Below are 22,935 nucleotides of genomic sequence, written 5' to 3' on the forward strand. Positions count from 1 at the left end.
TTTCAAGACTCTCCCTACAAGATTCCTTGTTTCGCCAATGGCTTCCTCGGGGGACAATTTATCACCCGATTTCAACTTCTCATATGATGTTTACTTCATATCTCGATATCACAAAAGCACTATAATTCTCTGTTCTTGTCCATCAGCAATTTCTCATGATATCACTCATGTCGAGTACCTGTCTTATTCTTTATAAATCTTCAATTGGTTAATCTTCACCCAATCCCTCATAATCTCTTCATTAGCAAAGCTAGTATTCCATGCGCCTTCAATTTTCACCAGCGTATTCTTCACCCACCATCTCAATTCATGTATCTCCACCAATCCTCCTATGACCTCCAGCCAGAGTTCCACATTCACAGCATTTTGTCAAGACCACTACAAATCGAATTAGCCACCAGACCATGGCAGTTATCTCAATCAATAATCTTCACCCAATCCCTCATAATCTCTTCATTAGCAAAGCTAGGATTCCATGCACCTTCAATTTTCACCAGACCACGGCAGTTATCTCAATCAGTGATTGAGATAACTGCCATGGTCTGGTGGCTAATTCGATTTGTAGTGGTCTTGACAAAATGCTGTTGAGTGTGGAACTCTGACTGGAAGACATAGGAGGATTGGTGGAGATACATGAATTGAGATGGTGGGTGAAGAATACGCTGGCGAAAATTGAAGACGCATGGAATCCTAGCTTTGCTAATGAAGAGATTATGAGGGATTGGGTGAAGATTAACCAATTGAAGATTTATAAGGAATAAGACAGGTACCGAGGAAACTTGGATGAGTGATATCATGAGAAACTGCTAATGGACATGAACAGAGAATTATAGTGCTTTTGTGATATCGGGATATGAAGTAAACATCATATGAGAAGTTGAAATCGGGTGATAAATTGTCCCCTGAGGAATCCATTGGCGAAACAAGGAACCTTCTAGGTAGAATCATGAAAAAAAGAAACGATATAACAAAGGATAAGGGGAGCACCTGTGAGGAAGAGGAGAGAATATTACAGAAGAGAGTGTTTTAGGGTGTTTTATAGGGGGTGGGTATATTGAGGGGTATGTGTGAATGGGGGAAGTATGTATGCGGGAATAGAATGTAGGATGTCATTTTAAGGAATTCAATAGTATCTGGCATGTCCAATAGATAAAGTGCAATAAGTAAAGCACAAGAAGAATAATGATTTGTACGAGGGTAAGTCAGTAAGTAAGTCACAAACATACATGGGATAAATATTCATAAAATTTATTTAAATGCAAAACAGTTTTTCTGGAAAAACCAACTACTTTTCAACGTAATCGCCGTGAACATTTATACATTTGTCCCAGCGTTTGAAAAGTCCGTCAAAACCTTCTGCGTAAAAGTCTTTTGGCTGGCATCATAACCAGCGCTTCACCTCTTGTTCCACTTCTTCATTGCTGGTAAAATGTTTACCACCAAGATGGCTTTTCAGTTTGCCAAACAAGTGAAAATCGCTGGGTGCCAAATCCGGACTGTATGGTGGATGTTCAAGAACTTCCCAGTGCAGGTTCGCAATTGTCTGACGAGTCTCATTCGAAGTGTGTGGTCTGGCATTATCGTGAAGAATCAGCACTCCTCTTTTTTCCAGATCTGGGCTTTTTCTACGAATAGCTCCTTTAAGCTTTAATAGAGTAGCACAGTAGGAAGCCGAATTAACAGATTCACCACGCTTCTGAAAACTGGTTAAGAGTTTCCCATCTCGGTCCCAAAACACAGTCAACACAGTCAACATCACCTTTCCTGCAGAAGGCATAAGCTTGAACTTTCTTGGTGTCGGTGATAGTGGATGCTTCCACTGCATGGAATCGCGTTTCGCTTCTGGTTGATAGTGGTGCACCCATGACTCGTCACCAGTAACAATATGTGCCATCATTGATTCACCTTTGTTTGCATAACGGCAGAGATTTTCCAAACAGACATCCATCCAGTTGTTCTTATTGTCTTCGGTCAGCTGTTTGGGAACCCATCTTGCACAGACTTTGCGAAAGTTCAATGCATCGTGCACTAAGGAATATGCTAATCCGTGAGGACACCCAATTTCTTTGGCAACTTCGTCAATTGTTACCCTCCGGTTAGCGCGAACCATCTCTTCAACCTGCTTCACACAGTTACCTCTGTCGCAATCTCTACAGGTCGACCAGGTATGGTTTCGTCGTTCACGTTGGCACATCCTTGTGCAAATTTATCGGTCCAGTTATAAATTGCTTTACGCGAGAGACATTTCTCTCCATACACTGGATAAATTTCTTTATGAATGTCTTTTGCCACTAAGCCCTTAGCCCATAAAAATCGGACAACAGCATGTTGTTCTTCGACCGTACAATCTGTCAACACGGCAGCTATTTTCCTTGTGTACACAGCCCCTGCGCATGCACAGTTTAAATAACTATTTATGTGCATAAGCACTTCTAAGGTGCTGCCATCTATGGAATATGACAACATTACAGATATATGTTTTATTACCTTAGTAGAGAGATTTGTGACTTACTTACTGACTTACCCTCGTATGTATTAAGTTAAGATTGTAACACAATGTCGTTGTAATATGATGAGTACATGAATATGAATAAAAGTTTATTGAAGTTAAATTGTGTGAATAACGTATGTATTATGAAAAAAATTAGTTGAATACTGGATACAATTTTGATGTTAACAATTTATGTGACCCCTATATGTATGTGAATATTGCCATCAGTTCTGCCTTGATTTATGTACTTATTTTCAGTTTTTATATAACATGCTGCCCAGGATGCTTCACAAGCACAATTCAGTGAACAAAAACAATGCTTCAAACTAAGGGCTGGATTTTCTTTCTTCATACCGGTTTGTGAATCCCGGCGCCAACGGAGGGTGGGGGGGCGAAGCAGGGGGCGGGCCTGCGAAAGCCAGCAGCAATCGCACCACCGCGGTGCTATTGCTGCCAGCTTTTGCACCCAATAGCGCCATTGTAAAAGGTGGTGCTATTGGGCGCACTACTGGCGGCGATAAGGGGCCTTACCTTTTCACCGTCAGCGAAGTTTCCGCGGCATCCACCCTGACGCCGCCCTGACTCCTCCTCTTCCAGTGCTGACGCCACCCCAACTCCGCCTCGATCTTGGGAAAGACATGCTAATCAAGATAAATCAAATTCTTGTATTCCCCCAAATCCAATACATCCAATCTACTTACATTCATGTCTGCATTATGTTTAGAAAAGGTTTCATCATCTGTTGGGAACTGGTATATCTGCACTCCATTTTTGACTAATTCACTCAGTAGTTTTATCTTAAATTTCTGCAGCTCAGTTTTAGAAATGGCATCTGCTTTGGCGATGACTGGGATAATGTTTACCTGTGAATAAAACAAATTCCTTCAGCTTACCAGGGATTTGATTTTCTGTTTGTAATTGCGACACTTAGGTATTTCCTATACTCTAAAATTAGATTACATTTTATTTTTGCTAGAAGTAAACTACATTTTAATTTACTGTATAAAAGAAATGATAGGTTAGGTAACTTTAAAGTATCAAAGTAACAAAAATAGAACATTTCTTGTTTCAGATATTATGAAATGAGTAAATAAAAAGAAGTAAGGTGGTAAATGTTTTGACTGGCCTTTTGTAAACACGTACCCCTATTTTACTTGGAGGTTTCCTCTATTCATTGTTTTCTAACCTTGAAATAGCAGTACTAGCTAAACTCAAAATATAAATTTCTCAGAAGTCGGGTAGGTACCACCATTTTGCCTGCGGGGAACAGGGAGTGAGGTGGCCAGCAGGATTTGAGCAGGGTCGATCACGTACCCAGGAGGATCCGGTTCCCTATCTTCCTCGACGGCCCTCGAGAGGGTGTCGGCTCTGAGATTCTTAGCTGCTGATCGATATTTCACCACAAAATCAAACCAATTGAACAACAGAGATCAACTTGCCTGGCGGGAGTTCAGCTGCTGGGCTTGTCGAAGGTGCTCTAAGTTCTTGTGGTCCATATAGACCGTGATGGTGTGTTGGGCTCCTTCCAACCACTGGTGCCATTGTTCAAAGGCCAGTTTTATGGCAAGGAATTCCTTGTCCCTGATGCCGTAGTTTCTCTCTGCTGGGGAGAACTTCCGGGAGAAATATGAACAGGGAAGGAAAATTCCTTTGGGGAGAGCTGGCCTAGGAAACCCCTGACTGTGATGGCAGAAGCATCAACCTACAGGATAAACGGGCGAGTTGGATCCGGGTGGCACAGACATGGCCCCTGTAGGAAAGCTTGCTTCAGTTGGAGGAACACGGTGACTGCGTTGGGGGGCCAGTCTCTGGAGTTAGCGCATTTCTTGGTCAGGGCCGTCAGGGGTGCAACCAACTGGGAGAAGTTAGGCAGGAAATGCCTGTAAAAGTTGGCAAAGCCCAGGAATTGTTGTAATGCTCGAAGCCCAGAGGCTGAGGCCACTCGCGGATACAAGCTACCTTCTCAGGATCCATGAGATAGCCGGAACTGGAGATGATATACCCGAGGAAGGGGAGAGATTCCTTCTTGAGGACACACTTCTTGAGCTTTGCGTAGAGCTTGTTGGTGGGACTGGAGGTTCTTAGATAAGATCAAGACATTGTCTAGATATACCACCATGGTGCGATACAGGAGATTCTGAAAGATATCATTCATTAAATGTTGAAAAACAGCAGGTGCATTGCACAATCCAAAGGGCATGACCAGGTACTCATAGTGGCCATCGAGTGTATTAAACACAGTCTTCCACTCGTCTCCGGGTTTAATGTGTACCAGCCTTACTCACCAAGGTACACGGCCTTGGTGAGTAGGGCTGGCCACAAAGCGTGGCAGCCAGCCGCCGCAACACTGCGAAGGTTAGGTCCTCAGGTGGAGACCTCCTTCACTCCTCCGGAGGAGACAGTTCTGAGGGGAGACCCTCTGAGTTCTCAGAGGAGGATTCCGCAGTGTCATCCCTCCAGAGATCGTAAGAGCCTCATCCTCACTGTAATCCACAGGGGATGGGGGCCCTAGGTGCTCGGCCTTTGCCCAGAGGCCTAGGCACCTGTGATGCTGGCGCTGGACCTGGCAGATCTGGATGGGAGAGTATAGGTCATAGGGCCATCACCAGCACCAACGGGGCTTCCTTGGAGGAGGAGTCAGGGATAACTACCGCATTGGTCGGGCATTGATGGCTCCCGGGGAACCAACACCTGCTGGGTTGGTAACACACCGATCAGCACACTGAGATGCAACAGCAGTGGTTTCAGTTTCTGTATACAATCATGTAAGTACTGAACCATGTAGAACTGGGTAAGTGGATTTATGTGCATTAAGCATGGAGCTTTGAAATATCATTTACTGAAATTCTTCCCTGGTGGAGAATTTAAGTGTTTGCTTCACTCTTTTAAGATCGGATTCTACAACAACTGAAATATAGGATAACTGCACTATCCCAAATTCCAGGAATTTCTGCATTATTTGAAGTCTAGTTTTCTTCCCATGTTCCATTTGATAGGGATCAGGTGGGAAACCTCAGTCACCTCTGGGGGAAAGATCTCTCGAAAAAAGGAACAAAGTTGCCATGCTCTGCATTTTACATTGAAGGTGATCTTTCTGAAATGGGTTAGGCTGACTTTTAGGACTGAGGCCATAAAGAAGATGGGATTCACCCTTGTGGAAGTAAAATAAACACCTTTCATCAGAATGAGTTTAACAAGTAGCTATAGAGGGGATATTCTCCTTGTAACCCAAAGTGTCCATACCAGGTTCGAGAGGATGTCCATCTTGGATACTCTCCTAGTATCCAGGCTCCCATCATATAGGGTGTAGCCTGTCAAAGGATCCTGGACACTTCTGCTTTTATGGTTCCTTGGGACTTTTGCATTGACAAGCCCATAAGCATCACAAGCTTTGATGTTGCAGAGAGCTGCGATTGCATCAATGGCACAGAGAGCTGCAGTTGCAGCTTGATGGTGTCAAGCATGGCGTGAGAGTCAACGGTACCAAGGGTGGCCTTAAAACAAAGGGTGCCAAGAAAACCTATTGGTCCTATGGAGCCCTATGCAATAATGCCTGGTCAATGGGGTTGGAGCATCAATGGCACCGGTGCACTGGATTTCCTGAAGCACTGGAAGATGCATTGTGCTCCCACAGCCCAATCAATTCTGAGGTCATGGCGGGTATGGAATCCAGTGCCTTAGTTAGGGGGAGCCTTGTACAAGGAGATCCACTTGACTGAGCAACATGGAAGCCAGAGCTCCCAGACAATCACTTGACTGAGCAATATGGAAGCCAGAGCTCCCAGACAATGAATCTCAATAGCTCTAGAGAGTGACTAATTCGTTCTTCTTACCCTCATTTCTTCTTTTGTGTTAAATTTTTTTTATTGACAGCAATAAGTGCTGTAGAGGGGCTGCCAAGGCTGCTAAAATACTAAATCAAATTCAAGACCTAAAGCCAGAAAAAGAAAAACCATTTTGGAATATTCTCTTCTTTTTTTTAAAGGGTAGCACTGAAAAGGGCTGTCTGGAGGCAGTTAAAGCAGCGAGGCACTTTAAAGACAAAAGCTATGAAAATGTTCACAGAAAAACAGAGAGGGAGAGAAGTACATGTCTGTGTTGGTGCTTGAAAAAAAACAGACTGAGGGGGCTCATTAGGCAGCGCCCAAACAGGAATTCCTGCACATACTCAGTAGAGCAAAAGCTCTACAAGCTAAGAATGAAATCCATTTGGTGCAGCCGGATGATGTCACCCACATATAATGGCTAATTCAGCCCTGCTTATCAAAGGTAAAAAGAAAATATGTCAAGCACAAGCAGTATAAGATAATGATGCAAGAGCTAATTGCAAAAATGAAACATTATATAGAAAACTGCTTCTTGGGAGAAAATAATGTGGCTAAAAATGTAGATAAAAGTACTGCAAATATATGTTCAACTTTGTAAACTAATTTGAGCACGTGTGAGAAGAAAGTAAAGAAAATGAAATAAATAAGTCTGAACAACAATGTGGATCAAATTGAAGACTTCACTTTGCTGTGCATCAATCATCAAGGGTCCCTTTTGCCTTTTACTACAAGTTACTTAACAAGTAAATTCTCAACATGTTTTAGGGATCAGATCTGCATCATTATTTACAAAATGCATGAAATAGTATCAATAGGAAACTTAATTTAAATCATGATTTACATCAATTCACCCTGTAGCTGGAACTTTCACTACTACTATAAAAACTACCAGTTCAAAAAATTAGTTTATAATGCATCATACATAATTTTTATTATTGTATTATGGTATCTGTCAAAATTTTATGAAAATATTCCAGTCATTTCAAATTAAGTAATCTCAGTTTTCATCAGGTACACAAAAAAAACTCAGATGAAACATGCATTGTACAAAACATGAGATATTAACATGTTAAACTGTTCTAAGAATAACATTGGTAGATTGTTGTCTGTTATTTGTACACGTTTTTATCATTCCATACTGAATCATTCAATATATTTGTGCTGATGTTGCAGGCAGAGAAGAATCCCAGCTGGAAATTTGGAACATTCTGTACATGATGAAATGAGTCACACGCATCACATAAATAATATTCATGTGTTCACATATATCCATTTCTCAAACTCTTACAATAACAAAAGCTGTGCACATTTCAGGAAATGAAAGGAGAAATGACTATTTACCTGATAATTTCCTCTTCTTTACTACAGACAGGTGAATCCAAAACCAGTCAGTTATGCACCTCTACCAGCAGATGGAGACGGAGCAAAGCGACTAGAGGTTTAGTATTCCATAAGCCTTTCATGAACTTGGAAACTAAAAGATGACTGGAGATGGTTATAGCATGGAGATGTATTCTTACTGCTGAAGGTGCTAAATCCTGAAACAGAGAGAGCAAACAGCTCACTGTTTGGGTTCACATGCAAACTGATCTAAGGTATTGTGCTGGTACCATGTAAAGAATCTTTTTCATATAATACCGTAGGTTCTTCTAGTTGATGGTTTTCTGGCAGACATTTATTATGTCCTCAACCTTGGGTAAGGGCAATTTGACCATCATTGAGCATTCATCATCCTAACTGTCACACTGAGAGAGGCAAAGATCGGATGAAATAGATGTCCCTCTTCTTGAGTTAATAAGGATGGATCTGACCCAAAAGATATCAGAGAACTACTGGAAAGCTGTACTAGATACAGGAACCAATGTTGTCTGAGCCATGCTGGAGCTATAAGGATCAGGTGGGCACAGTCTTTGAGTACTTTGTGGACTGTTCTGGCAATCGGTGGAACTGGTGGAAAAGCATACCTGAAATCTGTAATTCAATTAACAGAAAAGAATCCTGAGCCGATTTGAGTTCACTTGCAAGAATGGAGCAAAACTTTTCCATTTTTTTTGTTTTGCTCAGATATAAATAAGTACCGTAGATTGCTGGAAGTCCCCATAGACCGAACAGTCTGTCTGCCATTGATTGCTGCAGACACCAGTCATTTGATCAAAAGACTCTGCTCAGGCAATCTAATGTGTTGGAGATCTCTGAAGGTAGGTTGCTTGCAGGAGAACTTGATGTTTGCATGCCCACTCCCATCTCTTTATCGCCTCTTGGCAGAGTCAATAAACTTGTGCCTCTCTGCTTGTTCATGTACAACATAGCTACTTGGTTGTTGGTTTGAATGAGTATGCTCTTCCCTTGGAAGATGTGAGTGAACGCTGTTAGAGCATATTTGATCGCTCTCAATTCTAGGAGATTTCCATTACTAACATAACATGATGAGGAAGTAGACATAGAGGTGATCCCTCCTGAAGGATGTAGGGATCTAGCCACCAACACAGTGTCTGTTTTATTTCTTGTGAAATTCTCACTTTTTCTGTCAAGGGTTAAATTGCCTAGATCCACTAACTTGTATGTGAAGGCGGGTCAGTGAAAATACGAGAATCATGGCAGTCATGTGAATAAGCAACCTGGATCCCACTGTGGAGAGTGGGCTATTAGGCCATAGACTGATTTATGTTTATTTATTTATTTAAAATTTTTGTATACCGACATTCGTTAAGAAAACATCACATCGGTTTCCAATGAAACATAAACTGGCCAACGGGGCTTTACAATGAAACTGATAAGGGAACTGGGTAGGGGGGAAGAGGGGGAAAAAGCTGTACAAATAGATACGCGTAATAAAATGGTTAAATATAAGCAATGAATAAATTATATACAAGTATTAAAGTATTAATGCAAAATTATATACAAGTAAATTATTTACAATGACGAGTTCTGGGGTGGGGGTTTGGAAGGGGAAATCGGGAGTATGCTTGGGGGGGTGAGGGGGGGGAGTTAGGTAGTATGCTTGAGAGGCAATGGGAGGGGGGGTAGGGGTGTGGGAGAAGGACTAACAAGCAGGGGGGTTCATGTGTAGGCTCGTGTAAAGAGCCAAGTCTTGAGATTTTGTCTAAATGTTTTGGCGCAGGTCTCATGGCGTAGTCTGTACACAATGCATGCTGTGGTCCAGTAGAACAGGTCATGTCCATCAGTAATGAACATTCTCCTCTCACAAATATAATCTTTTATACCACTTACTATGGCTTTTTTTTTTTTTAATCGGACATTGTGAAGAAAAGAATTCTTTTTTTTTTTTAAATAGCACTGAAAGTGCTGTTTGGGAGGCTGCTAATGCAGCGGAAAAAGAGAGAGATAGGTGGCTACACATCTGTGCTGGTGCTCAGTTGAAAAAAGACTGAGGGGCTTTATGAGGCAATGCCCGTGCAGAAATTCCTGCATGTGCTCAGTACAGCAAAAGTGCTACTAGCTATGAGAGAGGGGTCCGTTCAGTACTGACAGATGACATAATCCACATAGCATGGCTAATTCAGTCCTGCTTGTCAACGGAGAACATAATTTCAACTTGTCAAAAGGGTGAAGATTTTTGTATAAAAAGTATAAGTTGACAGAAGCACATAGCATGAATAATACCTGCTGACACAGAAGGTTCAGCCTCACAAACTGTTTTCCTCTTGGCTCCTAACCAGCTTCATATTACCTAGTAGCTTCATGTAGGTCATGGGGAAGGTACAGCAAAAGGCAAAACAGAAAAAGCATAGAAAACTAAACCATAATAAGAACAAGGGATAATAAGAACAAGGAGGCTTACAAAGTTGATATAAATTTACAACCTGTTAGCAGAAACACAGCTGAAAGCCAGCCTTTAATAACCATTAATTGGTAAGTGGTCTCATAAGCACAAAGACGTTTTTTCTTTTTTAACACTATAAAGTTGCTTTGAGATGTTATGTAATTATTCAATTATCTTCCTCTGTGCTAAAAGTGTTAACCCCTCCTATGGGATTATGTAGATACAAAGACACACCTTAGAAATGTACTTCTATTATTTTTCCTAAAACATGTTGATGCACAAGTTATCCTGCATAATCAACAAGTCTCCTTGCTGGGTGCACCCTGTTCAGCCTAAGGCTCTCAAAGAATTAAACTACCATAACAAAAATCTTACAATTGCCAAGTTACAACATCCCTTCTTTAAATTATAAAACTGTTTCAGATGACAATTAGAACAGAGATTGTGTAGCTCTTGAACAAACTATACTAGCATGCTAAGAATTTACAGTGTGTGGATTTTAGGCGAAAAGCAAACTATGTAGCAAATATAAAGATTAAACATCATCTACATTAAAACAATTGTTCCAGTTTCTTACTACATGGAAAATTCTATTTTGTGCACTCTCACATATGAACCCTTCAATACTCCCTTCCCCCACCACTAACAGAAAATGTTTGTGGAAAGCAAATAAAATATTGGCCTAATATAGAAAAAGGATTCATATTTCAGTTTGTTCATTTCCTAAAATCAGTTCCAATATAGAAATACTGACTTCAAATTGTAATTATGTACAAAAATGGTGCACATTCTATCATGAGACACAAATATTTTCTAGGCCATGACACACAAACATGATGGCAAAAAAAGCAGCGTTGCTTACCTGTAACTGGTGTTCTTCCAGGACAGCAGGATGTTAGTCCTCACAGATGGGTGACATCATCAGATGGAGCCCTGTCACAGAATACTTTTGTCAAAGCTTCTAGAATTTTGACTGGCACACTGAGCATGCCACTAACCCTTTGGCCACATGGGGTCCCCCTTCAGTCTCGTTTGTAGCAAAAAAGTATGAGCGAAAAATAAAATAAGAAAACGGTATCGAACCCAACTCCGCGGGGTGGTGGACAGGTTTCGTGAGGACTAACATTTTATTTATTTATTTATTTAAAATCTTTTCTATACCGTCGTTATGTACCTTCACAAAGGTTGGCAGCAGAAGAATGAAAGGATGGATCGGTTAAAATGGACTTTATTGAAACTTGCCCGACTCTGGCCGAGTTTCGCTCTGCCGAGCTGCCTCAGGGGCTGTGGCACATAAATATAAACAATTAAAAATACACACAAACATAAATATTTGTATCAACATATAAATATGATATAAAACATATTTAAAAAAATATATTAAAAGAATATATTAAATAATACAAATACACAAACGCTTAAACAAGGGGACAATACATGTTTTGTGTGCATAAAATGACGATGTTGCATAAAAAATTACGTGTTTGAAAGTACAGATGCCAATATCTGAAAAATCAATTGAAAAACTGCGGAGAAGAGTGAAAACAAATCTTGCAAAAAACATGGTCTATGGTAATTATCACAATGCATAATGCACTTCATCAAACAGCATATGGCTAATACATGCAAAATTTGTAGTGAAAGGAAGGTGAGAAAAACGAAAAAATATATGAATTGGAATGTATTATTGAGGAGATCAATGTATATAATTATTAATAAAATAATTGCGTTGAAAATTCATATAAAATGTAGTGTATAAGGATAGTAAAACTTAGTCTTGTACCTTGTTGAACCAGAAACTTGGCTCTATATACTTTTGCTGATTTTCAAGGATGAAGGAACATGAGTAAACACACCGAATCCCGACTTGTGATTCATAAGTCACTTGTGTGAGCAGTATTGATGCGATTCTTATGGAACAAAAATTCTTAGTTAACTTAATGAACTCCACTCGTTCAACATCATTATCCGGAGTTGGTATAAATGAAAGATGAACTCATACATTAATTAGACTCAAACTCTGAATGCCTTCATTCTAAAATTCTTTTACATACAGAGCGCAATGCTAACATCTTATGTCATTATTATCAGGCTATTATATATCTCCCTATAGAACATGCTCATCTAGCTGTTCACAAATCAATAGAGAGTTAACAATAAAATAATAAAATCACATCACATCGTGAAACAAATGAATGGTAAACCTTACTACATATAAATACAAGCAGTAATTTTTAACACAGTATGTTAAACCTTGATCTGGTAGTTTACAGGAGCTGTATCCACAAACGCCCGTGAGACCATTCCAAACGTCATATGGTGACGGAAGCGAATCAAATATAAAGTTAAAAGCTGGATGAAAGATCACTATATTGTTCTAAGAGAAATGACATGCAGTGACTATTCACAAAGTACATAAAATTAAAACCAGCAATAAAACAATACAATTATGACACTCGCCAAAAAATGAATAAATAAGTAAAATCCGCTCCAATTCAATGCAAGCAATGATTCTTATAAACAATATGTAAAAAATTTAATCGGGTAGTATACGGGGGGACATATATCAAACCGATTCAATAGTCGTGTGATAATGAAAATAATGCACCAAACTATAGTTAAAATTCGCTGCATTTCTAATATATAATGGTGCTTAAGTCAAGCGGCATGCTGTGGCTGTCCACAGGTATGCATCCAATGGAAACTGTGTCACATTGAATACAAAGTGTACACTTAGCAAAAAAATGAAATCGCTAACTGTTGAAACTAGTGTATGATGGTGCTGAAGTCGAGCGGCATGCAGTGACTGCCCAAGCGCATGTATTCAATAAAAACTGTGTCATGTTAAATACAAAGTATACACTTTAGCAAACAATTAAAAATGAAATCGCTAACTATTGAAACTAAAATGAACATAAGCCAATAATATTTTACCTTTGTTGAACTAGCACCCGGTCACATACCGCTCTGACAAACGCTGCAAGAACCAGTCTATACCTGTATTGGACCTTTATCTATCCCGCTTCTCTATTGAAATCTCGCGAGAGTAGACGCATGTGTGGACAGATTGGCTCACAGACATTGTGAGTAGTGAGAAACATAACTTCAACCCCTCGTAACAGCTCTTGTGTGTCTAAAACGAATTGATCAATTGGTACTGATCGAAACTATGAAGTGATGCAAAAGTACAGCATGTAAAAATATATTGGCAAGAGGAAAAAATATAATAAACAGATATCTGCGGTTGACTCATATTCCTTCAATTATACAACTGCTAGATAGCAGATATACGGTCAAATAATAATGTAAACATGTATAATCACAAACACTCTTAAAGACTGCATCGTTAAGAAAGAAACAAGCAAGAAGTGTAAATTAAATAGAAAGAGGGAAGGGGGGAAGGAAGGGGATAAGGAACAGACGGGGGGAAAAAAAGGGGGGGAAGGGGGGGACGGAAGGGAGGGGAAAGGAAAAAGTAGAAAGGGGGAGGGGGGAAGGGGATGAAAGGAAGGGAAGAATGGGGGCAGGGTATGGGAGAGGGGAGGGGAAAGGGAACAAAAAAGTAAAGGCACGACAAAAAATGCATGTAAACATGAATGTAAATATGAGAACACCATATTCCAAAATTAAAAAATTAAAAAATTAAAAAATTATATGTGCCATATATTGACTACAGGAGGGGATATAATTCATGTAAGATGGGGGTCTACAGATATACACTGAGATCTGTTTCACCATTGAGACCCATGGGGGAAAGGGTCTTAAAATCAAAAATGAATTGTTGTTCCAATCTTAGTAACAAATTGTCAAAGTCACCCCCCCTCCAATTCCTTAGCGGCTGTTTGATGGCACAGAATCTGAAGTCTGTGAAACTGTGGCCCATCTCTATTGCATGTGTGACCAATGGTTTACCCTCGCATTTTCTATTAATAGCGCTCTTGTGCTCTATAATTCTTCTACTGAACTGTCTTACAGTTTTTCCTACGTATATTTTTTCACATGGACACTTAGCTATGTAAATCACGCCTACACTTTTGCAATTAGTGCAACTACCGAGCTTGAAGATTCTACCAGTATTAGGGATAAGTATAGATCGTGTTTTGAGATTAACTGGACATACACTACAATTCCCACAAGGACCATGTCCTGCTGATCATTGCTAATGTGTTTAATGGATGGTAAGGCTGAAGGTGAAATATATTCCTTTATGTTTTTATCGCGTTTGTTTGCAACCATGACTTCTTTTCCTTTAAATTGTGGGAGAGACTGTACGATGTACCAATGTTTTTTGATGATTTTAATGATGTCGTGTGAGAGTCCTGTGAAGGTAAGGGGACAAATAATCATCTCATTCTTAGTGATCTTCTTTTTTGGTTGCAACAAACCAGAGCGTTCCTGTGCTTTAGCCCTGTTCAAGCAACTTTCCACACAAGTTTGCGGATAACCCCTTTCCCTAAACCTATTCTTCATTTCAGATGACCTAATCTTGAATGTCTTGTCGTCAGTGCACAATCTTTTTAGGCGGAGGAATTGACTGTAAGGCAAGTTGCGTATTAAAGATTTATTGTGACAACTGTCATATGCGAGGAGTTTATTCATGTCCGTGGGCTTGTGGTATATGTCCGTCATGAACCCTGTAGGAGTGTTCGTAATTAAAATATCTAGAAACGCGATTTTCTCCCTATTGAAATCCATCTTAAATTTAAGATTACTATCCAACCTATTTATCCAGTTTTTGAATTCCAACAGAGACTCCTCACTGCCTTTCCATACAAGGAACACGTCGTCGATATAACGTTTCCACAATAGGATGTTTTCACTGTACTTGCAATTGGTAAGATATAGTTCCTCGAATTTGGCTACGTAAAGATTTGCTATTGATGGGGCCATAGCTGACCCCATTGCCACCCCTTTAATTTGTATATAAAATTTCTTGTCAAAAGTGAAAAAAATTTTTGTGAGTGCTAATGTTGCTAATTCTAAAATCAGCTGGGTCGGTATCCTGGTCTGTGTATTTCTTCCATAAATTGTTTCTTCGATGATGTCTATAGCCTTATCTTGGGGGATGTTTGTGTAGAGTGAATCTACATCCATAGTTGCCAAAAAAGTATCTGTACTATCCACTATCAAGTCCATGAGAATGTTAATCATATGAGTGGAATCTCTTACGTATGATGGTATCTTTGGTACAAAGGGGCTCAGGAATTTATCTACAAAAATGGAGATTGGTTCTAGAAGTGAACCATTCGCCGAAATGATGGGTCTGCCAGGTGGATCCGAAATAGATTTATGAATCTTGGGTAGAATGTAAATGATAGGAGTGACTGGATGAACGACTCTGAGAAAAGAAGTTTCTTTCTTAGTCAAATATTTCTCAGCTATGGATAAGATGTTCTCTATATCTCTTTTGATGATACTTGTAGGATCATTGGACAATTTTTTGTAAAAATTTGTGTCAGCAAGTTGTCTGTCTATTTCAGATATGTACTTCTTTCTATCCATAACTACAACAGCTCCACCTTTGTCTGCTGGTTTTATGACTATAGTGGTGTCTTGACCTAAGGATCTCAAAGCCTTTCTCTCACCTTGTGTGATATTATGTTTATATTTGAAATTCTTTTCTTTCTCTGCAATTTCTTTTAATACAAGGGTCTCAAAGTATGTAAAATAGGATTGGTCGGACCACCTGGCATCCATCTACTATTGGGTCTCACTATGGAATTGTCTGTCATAATTGGTTTGGTGGAAAATATCTCCATGATTTTTAATCGCCTTGTGAATTTGAAAAGGTCAATCCTTGTATTAAAGGCATTATAATTCCCTGTGGGCACAAAAGATAATCCTTTGTTCAGGACTGCTAACTCCTCTTGATTTAATACTCTGTTGGAGATATTAACTACAGAGTTATGAATTTTTAGTGTTGGTATTTCTGATTCTGATTGTAGAATGATCTGCCCCTGCCCCTCCCTCTTCCTCTCCCCCTCCCTCTCTCTGGAGGTGTCTCCCAGTTTTTCTCTGGAACCGTTGTTTTGTTGTCCTTCTTCCATATCTTGCCAAGCTGAAAAACCTGATACACTGGTTTGGGTGGAATTTGATCCTGTGCTGTGCTGAAAAGTGATGCTGATGGATCAATATAATCTCCATTTTCACTGCGTATTCTTTTTGCCCCCCTATCTATGTTAGGGCTGACAGGAACGGGATCATCTGTATCTTGTGGTTGTCTATGTCTGTTAATGTTGGGCCTTTGTGGGAGAACGTCATTCTTGGGTCTATAGTTGTATTTATAATTTTTATTTTGTCTATGCCAAGAGTATATGCTATTATTCCTGTAATCGTTCTCGTCCCTTTTAAATTTTTCATATTTATCATTTTTTAATTCCTTGATAAACTTATCTAAGTTTGTCTTATAGTCCTGAAAGATAACATTAAAGCACAAATCTTTTTCTTTAAGGTATTGTAATTGTTCATCCAATTCAGCTTGGAGTTTTTCTTCTCTTTTCTTTGCCGTCTTTATAATGAGGATCATTAGGTCCAGGGAGCACTTGTTAAGTATAGCCTCCCAATTGTTCATAAAGCTCGAGTCTTCCTGGTACATACTCGGGGGCTTGTTAATTCTTAGGCCTCTTGGACATGAATAAACTCCTCGCATATGACAGTTGTCACAATAAATCTTTAATACGCAACTTGCCTTACAGTCAATTCCTCCGCCTAAAAAGATTGTGCACTGACGACAAGACATTCAAGATTAGGTCATCTGAAATGAAGAATAGGTTTAGGGAAAGGGGTTATCCGCAAACTTGTGTGGAAAGTTGCTTGAACAGGGCTAAAGCACAGGAACGCTCTGGTTTGTTGCAACCAAAAAAGAAGATCACTAAGAATGAGATGATTATTTGTCCCCTTACCTTCACAGGACTCTCACACGACATCATTAAAATCATCAAAAAACATTGGTACATCGTACAGTCTCTCCCACAATTTAAAGGAAAAGAAGTCATGGTTGCAAACAAACGCGATAAAAACATAAAGGAATATATTTCACCTTCAGCCTTACCATCCATTAAACACATTAGCAATGATCAGACAGGACATGGTCCTTGTGGGAATTGTAGCGTATGTCCAGTTAATCTCAAAACACGATCTATACTTATCCCTAATACTGGTAGAATCTTCAAGCTCGGTAGTTGCACTAATTGCAAAAGTGTAGGCGTGATTTACATAGCTAAGTGTCCATGTGAAAAAATATACGTAGGAAAAACTGTAAGACAGTTCAGTAGAAGAATTATAGAGCACAAGAGCGCTATTAATAGAAAATGCGAGGGTAAACCATTGGTCACACATGCAATAGAGATGGGCCACAGTTTCACAGACTTCAGATTCTGTGCCATCAAACAGCCGCTAAGGAATTGGAGGGGGGGTGACTTTGACAATTTGTTACTAAGATTGGAACAACAATTCATTTTTGATTTTAAGACCCTTTCCCCCATGGGTCTCAATGGTGAAACAGATCTCAGTGTATATCTGTAGACCCCCATCTTACATGAATTATATCCCCTCCTGTAGTCAATATATGGCACATATAATTTTTTAATTTTTTAATTTTTTAATTTTGGAATATGGTGTTCTCATATTTACATTCATGTTTACATGCATTTTTTGTCGTGCCTTTACTTTTTTGTTCCCTTTCCCCTCCCCTCTCCCATACCCTGCCCCCATTCTTCCCTTCCTTTCATCCCCTTCCCCCCTCCCCCTTTCTACTTTTTCCTTTCCCCTCCCTTCCGTCCCCCCCTTCCCCCCCTTTTTTCCCCCCGTCTGTTCCTTATCCCCTTCCTTCCCCCCTTCCCTCTTTCTATTTAATTTACACTTCTTGCTTGTTTCTTTCTTAACGATGCAGTCTTTAAGAGTGTTTGTGATTATACATGTTTACATTATTATTTGACCGTATATCTGCTATCTAGCAGTTGTATAATTGAAGGAATATGAGTCAACCGCAGATATCTGTTTATTATATTTTTTCCTCTTGCCAATATATTTTTACATGCTGTACTTTTGCATCACTTCATAGTTTCGATCAGTACCAATTGATCAATTCGTTTTAGACACACAAGAGCTGTTACGAGGGGTTGAAGTTATGTTTCTCACTACTCACAATGTCTGTGAGCCAATCTGTCCACACATGCGTCTACTCTCGCGAGATTTCAATAGAGAAGCGGGATAGATAAAGGTCCAATACAGGTATAGACTGGTTCTTGCAGCGTTTGTCAGAGCGGTATGTGACCGGGTGCTAGTTCAACAAAGGTAAAATATTATTGGCTTATGTTCATTTTAGTTTCAATAGTTAGCGATTTCATTTTTAATTGTTTGCTAAAGTGTATACTTTGTATTTAACATGACACAGTTTTTATTGAATACATGCGCTTGGGCAGTCACTGCATGCCGCTCGACTTCAGCACCATCATACACTAGTTTCAACAGTTAGCGATTTCATTTTTTTGCTAAGTGTACACTTTGTATTCAATGTGACACAGTTTCCATTGGATGCATACCTGTGGACAGCCACAGCATGCCGCTTGACTTAAGCACCATTATATATTAGAAATGCAGCGAATTTTAACTATAGTTTGGTGCATTATTTTCATTATCACACGACTATTGAATCGGTTTGATATATGTCCCCCCGTATACTACCCGATTAAATTTTTTACATATTGTTTATAAGAATCATTGCTTGCATTGAATTGGAGCGGATTTTACTTATTTATTCATTTTTTGGCGAGTGTCATAATTGTATTGTTTTATTGCTGGTTTTAATTTTATGTACTTTGTGAATAGTCACTGCATGTCATTTCTCTTAGAACAATATAGTGATCTTTCATCCAGCTTTTAACTTTATATTTGATTCGCTTCCGTCACCATATGACGTTTGGAATGGTCTCACGGGCGTTTGTGGATACAGCTCCTGTAAACTACCAGATCAAGGTTTAACATACTGTGTTAAAAATTACTGCTTGTATTTATATGTAGTAAGGTTTACCATTCATTTGTTTCACGATGTGATGTGATTTTATTATTTTATTGTTAACTCTCTATTGATTTGTGAACAGCTAGATGAGCATGTTCTATAGGGAGATATATAATAGCCTGATAATAATGACATAAGATGTTAGCATTGCGCTCTGTATGTAAAAGAATTTTAGAATGAAGGCATTCAGAGTTTGAGTCTAATTAATGTATGAGTTCATCTTTCATTTATACCAACTCCGGATAATGATGTTGAACGAGTGGAGTTCATTAAGTTAACTAAGAATTTTTGTTCCATAAGAATCGCATCAATACTGCTCACACAAGTGACTTATGAATCACAAGTCGGGATTCGGTGTGTTTACTCATGTTCCTTCATCCTTGAAAATCAGCAAAAGTATATAGAGCCAAGTTTCTGGTTCAACAAGGTACAAGACTAAGTTTTACTATCCTTATACACTACATTTTATATGAATTTTCAACGCAATTATTTTATTAATAATTATATACATTGATCTCCTCAATAATACATTCCAATTCATATATTTTTTCATTTTTCTCACCTTCCTTTCACTACAAATTTTGCATGTATTAGCCATATGCTGTTTGATGAAGTGCATTATGCATTGTGATAATTACCATAGACCATGTTTTTTGCAAGATTTGTTTTCACTCTTCTCCGCAGTTTTTCAATTGATTTTTCAGATATTGGCATCTGTACTTTCAAACACGTAATTTTTTATGCAACATCGTCATTTTATGCACACAAAACATGTATTGTCCCCTTGTTTAAGCGTTTGTGTATTTGTATTATTTAATATATTCTTTTAATATATTTTTTTAAATATGTTTTATATCATATTTATATGTTGATACAAATATTTATGTTTGTGTGTATTTTTAATTGTTTATATTTATGTGCCACAGCCCCTGAGGCAGCTCGGCAGAGCGAAACTCGGCCAGAGTCGGGCAAGTTTCAATAAAGTCCATTTTAACCGATCCATCCTTTCATTCTTCTGCTGTCCGCCACATTGGATCGGTTACCGGTTTGTTTTCTTGGACCTTCACAAAGGTTTGCAGTAAGGCACAAAATACTAATGAGTAGAATGTTTTCAAAGGTTATACAATTATAGAAAGTGCCCTCAGGGTTCCGATTACAGAAAATTTCAATATAAAGACTATTTGATGATTAATCTCATGTTTGTCCATTTGAAACATGTATCCTTGCTAATTTACAAGTCGCTCGTTCTTGTTCTATATCTAACGTTAAAAAGGGCATCTTAAAATAAAATCAACTAGAGACGGTGCCGAGTGCTGATGTTATATTGCCTGCTTTTACTTACTTTCTTTATCTCCGTTTTCTGTGCAAAAAGCTTGTTTGTATAGCCAGGTTTTTAAACTTCCTTTAAATAGTTTGAAGTCTCTCTGCAATCTTATCTCAAGCGGCATTGTGTTCCATAGTATGGGACCGGCCGGTGACGATGCTCGCTCTCTGACCTGGGTTAGTCTTGCTGTTTTGACAGAGGGGACAGTTAGTAGTGCTTTGTTAGCCGATCTTAGGTTTCTATGTGGCACATGTACGCGTAGAGTTGTGTTAAGCCACTCGGCTTTAGCATCATGGATTAGTTTATGTATTGTCCTGTATTGTATTGCCCTGCGCGCGTAAATCTGGCCGGATTTACACGCGCAGGGCATTTAAAATCCGGCCCAGTGTTTTATATTGTATTCTTTGTTCTATGGGTAGCCAGTGTAGTTCCGCTAGTGTTTTGGTAATGTGATCTCTTTTCCTTTTACCAGCGAGTACTCTAGCGGCAGAGTTCTGAAGTATTTGGAGTGATTTTATTGTGCATGGTAGCCCCAAAAATAGGGCGTTGCAGTAGTCGGTGCTTGCAAAAATTAGAGCCTGCAGTACTGTTCGAAAATTATCTCGTGTTAATAAAGGTTTTAATTTCCTTAGCACCATTAGCTTTGGATATCCTTTTTTTTTACTTTTAGTGACACATGTTGTTTCAAGGGTCAATTATTACACTAAGGTTCCAAACCTTCTCTGCTAATTCAATTTTGTGATTGTTTTTAAACATTATTGGGGTTTGTATTAGTTCCAAATGTTTTCGTTCTACGTGTAAGAATTCAGTTTTTTCAATATTTATGACTAGTTCCATTTGATTTAAAAGTTGCTGAATAATGTCCAGGTAGATGTTAGCTAGGTTTAATGTTTTTTCGATGGTGTCATCGATTGGTAAAATTAGTTGTATGTCGTCCGCATAAATGTAATGTATGATCCCGAGGCCTGCGAGTAGATGGCATAAAGGTAACAGGTAAATATTGAAAAGTGTTGCAGATAGTGCCGATCCTTGAGGTACTCCTATTTCTAACCTGACTTTTTTTGACATTGTGTTTTTTATCTGTACCTGGAAGAATCTGTTGCTTAGATATGATTTGAACCAGGCTATTGAGTTGCCATGTAAACCTATTTCTTCTAGTCTTTTTATCAGTATTGCATGATTCACTGTGTCAAAGGCTGCTGAGAGATCTAACATAATCAGGATGTAGTGTTTTCCACTATCAAAGCCTCTTAGAATATTATCAGACAGTGTAAGTAGTAGGATTTCAGTGCTGTAATGTTTACGAAAGCCGTGTTGTGCGGGTATAGGATGCTGTTGTCTTCCAGATGTTCTCTAGTTGTTTTTGTATCGTTTTTTCAATTAATTTGGCAATTAATGGTAGATTTGAAACTGGTCTGTAGTTGTTCAGGATTAGGGGATCCATGTTTTTTTTTCTTTATGATTGGTTTAATTGTGGCTTTTTTCAGAGTATCAGGGATTGCGCCTTCCTTTAGTGATAGGTTTATAATTTTTGTTAGTGTTGGGGCAGTTATGCCAGCTAGCTTTTTTAAGTCCATGATCGGTATTGTGTCAATTATATGGGGTGCTGGGTTTAGCTTTTTTTTTGCATGGTTTCCACTTCTGAACAGGATGTTTCAGTGAACGAGGTCCACTGTGTAACGTCTCTTTGTTGCGTTCATGCCTCTTTTCGCCCCTCGCTCCACCCTCTCTACCTGGGATGAGAGTCCCTTCAGCTCTGATGGACAGTGCGTATTACAATAAAGAAGAGATGGTGATTTTGACCCTTTGTGTTATTATGTCCTTGGAGAAAGGCAGTTATTACCCTTAACAAAAGGCACAGGTTTACTACCCATATTAGAATGCAAGGGGGTAACCTGCATGGAGCAGCATTTACTACCATTAGCAAATTGCTGGGCAGACTAAATGGACCATTTTATCTTCATCTGCCATCATTAATATGTTATTATGTTATTATACATAATCAATTAGCCTTTGGGCTGCTTCCTGCCATACACTGTCTTACAGATGACAAATTGATATAAGGTCTTCAAATTATTAAGAACAGTCACATTACCATAAATTCATAGAAGATCTGATAAAACCAACCCTGCTCTACGACATTTCATGCATTGGGTCAGTAAAATGCCGGGAGAGTGGATCAGCCCCAAGAACCCTAGGGCCAGAACACAGCTAGCAAGATTACTGAATGTTTGGAGAGTGAGCATTTGTGAATGCCTAGTGTTTGAAATCCTCAAAGTGGGGATTTTCTTTTAAAGATGGAGCAGTGGTGGGGGGGGGGAGGATGTTCAGTTAGGAACTTGGATATATTTAGTAAAACGTAATAGAATGAGAATAGCATATGATACAGGGCAACTGAATCTGTGTTAGGACGACTCAGACAAACATCAGGTAGCAGGGCCAAGGTACATCCTGAAGAGCCCTAGAGTGGGTGAAAGGAAGGTTTGGTAC

The 22,935-nt window shown here is 39.1% G+C and overlaps 1 protein-coding gene across 2 annotated transcripts in view; it reads right to left on the minus strand.

The window, feature by feature from the left end:
- The window catches only part of SEPTIN10 (septin 10), an 87,900-nt gene that overhangs the window by 29,799 nt on the left and 35,166 nt on the right, over window positions 1-22,935 (minus strand). For both annotated transcript variants that reach the window (XM_029604602.1, XM_029604603.1), the window contains exon 5: window positions 3,193-3,354. In XM_029604602.1, coding sequence (XP_029460462.1) covers window positions 3,193-3,354 — 162 coding nt within the window. The remainder of the gene's footprint in view (window positions 1-3,192; window positions 3,355-22,935) is intronic.

The sequence above is a fragment of the Rhinatrema bivittatum genome, chromosome 5 (assembly GCF_901001135.1).
Source record: "Rhinatrema bivittatum chromosome 5, aRhiBiv1.1, whole genome shotgun sequence".
In the NCBI taxonomy this organism is placed as follows: domain Eukaryota; kingdom Metazoa; phylum Chordata; class Amphibia; order Gymnophiona; family Rhinatrematidae; genus Rhinatrema; species Rhinatrema bivittatum.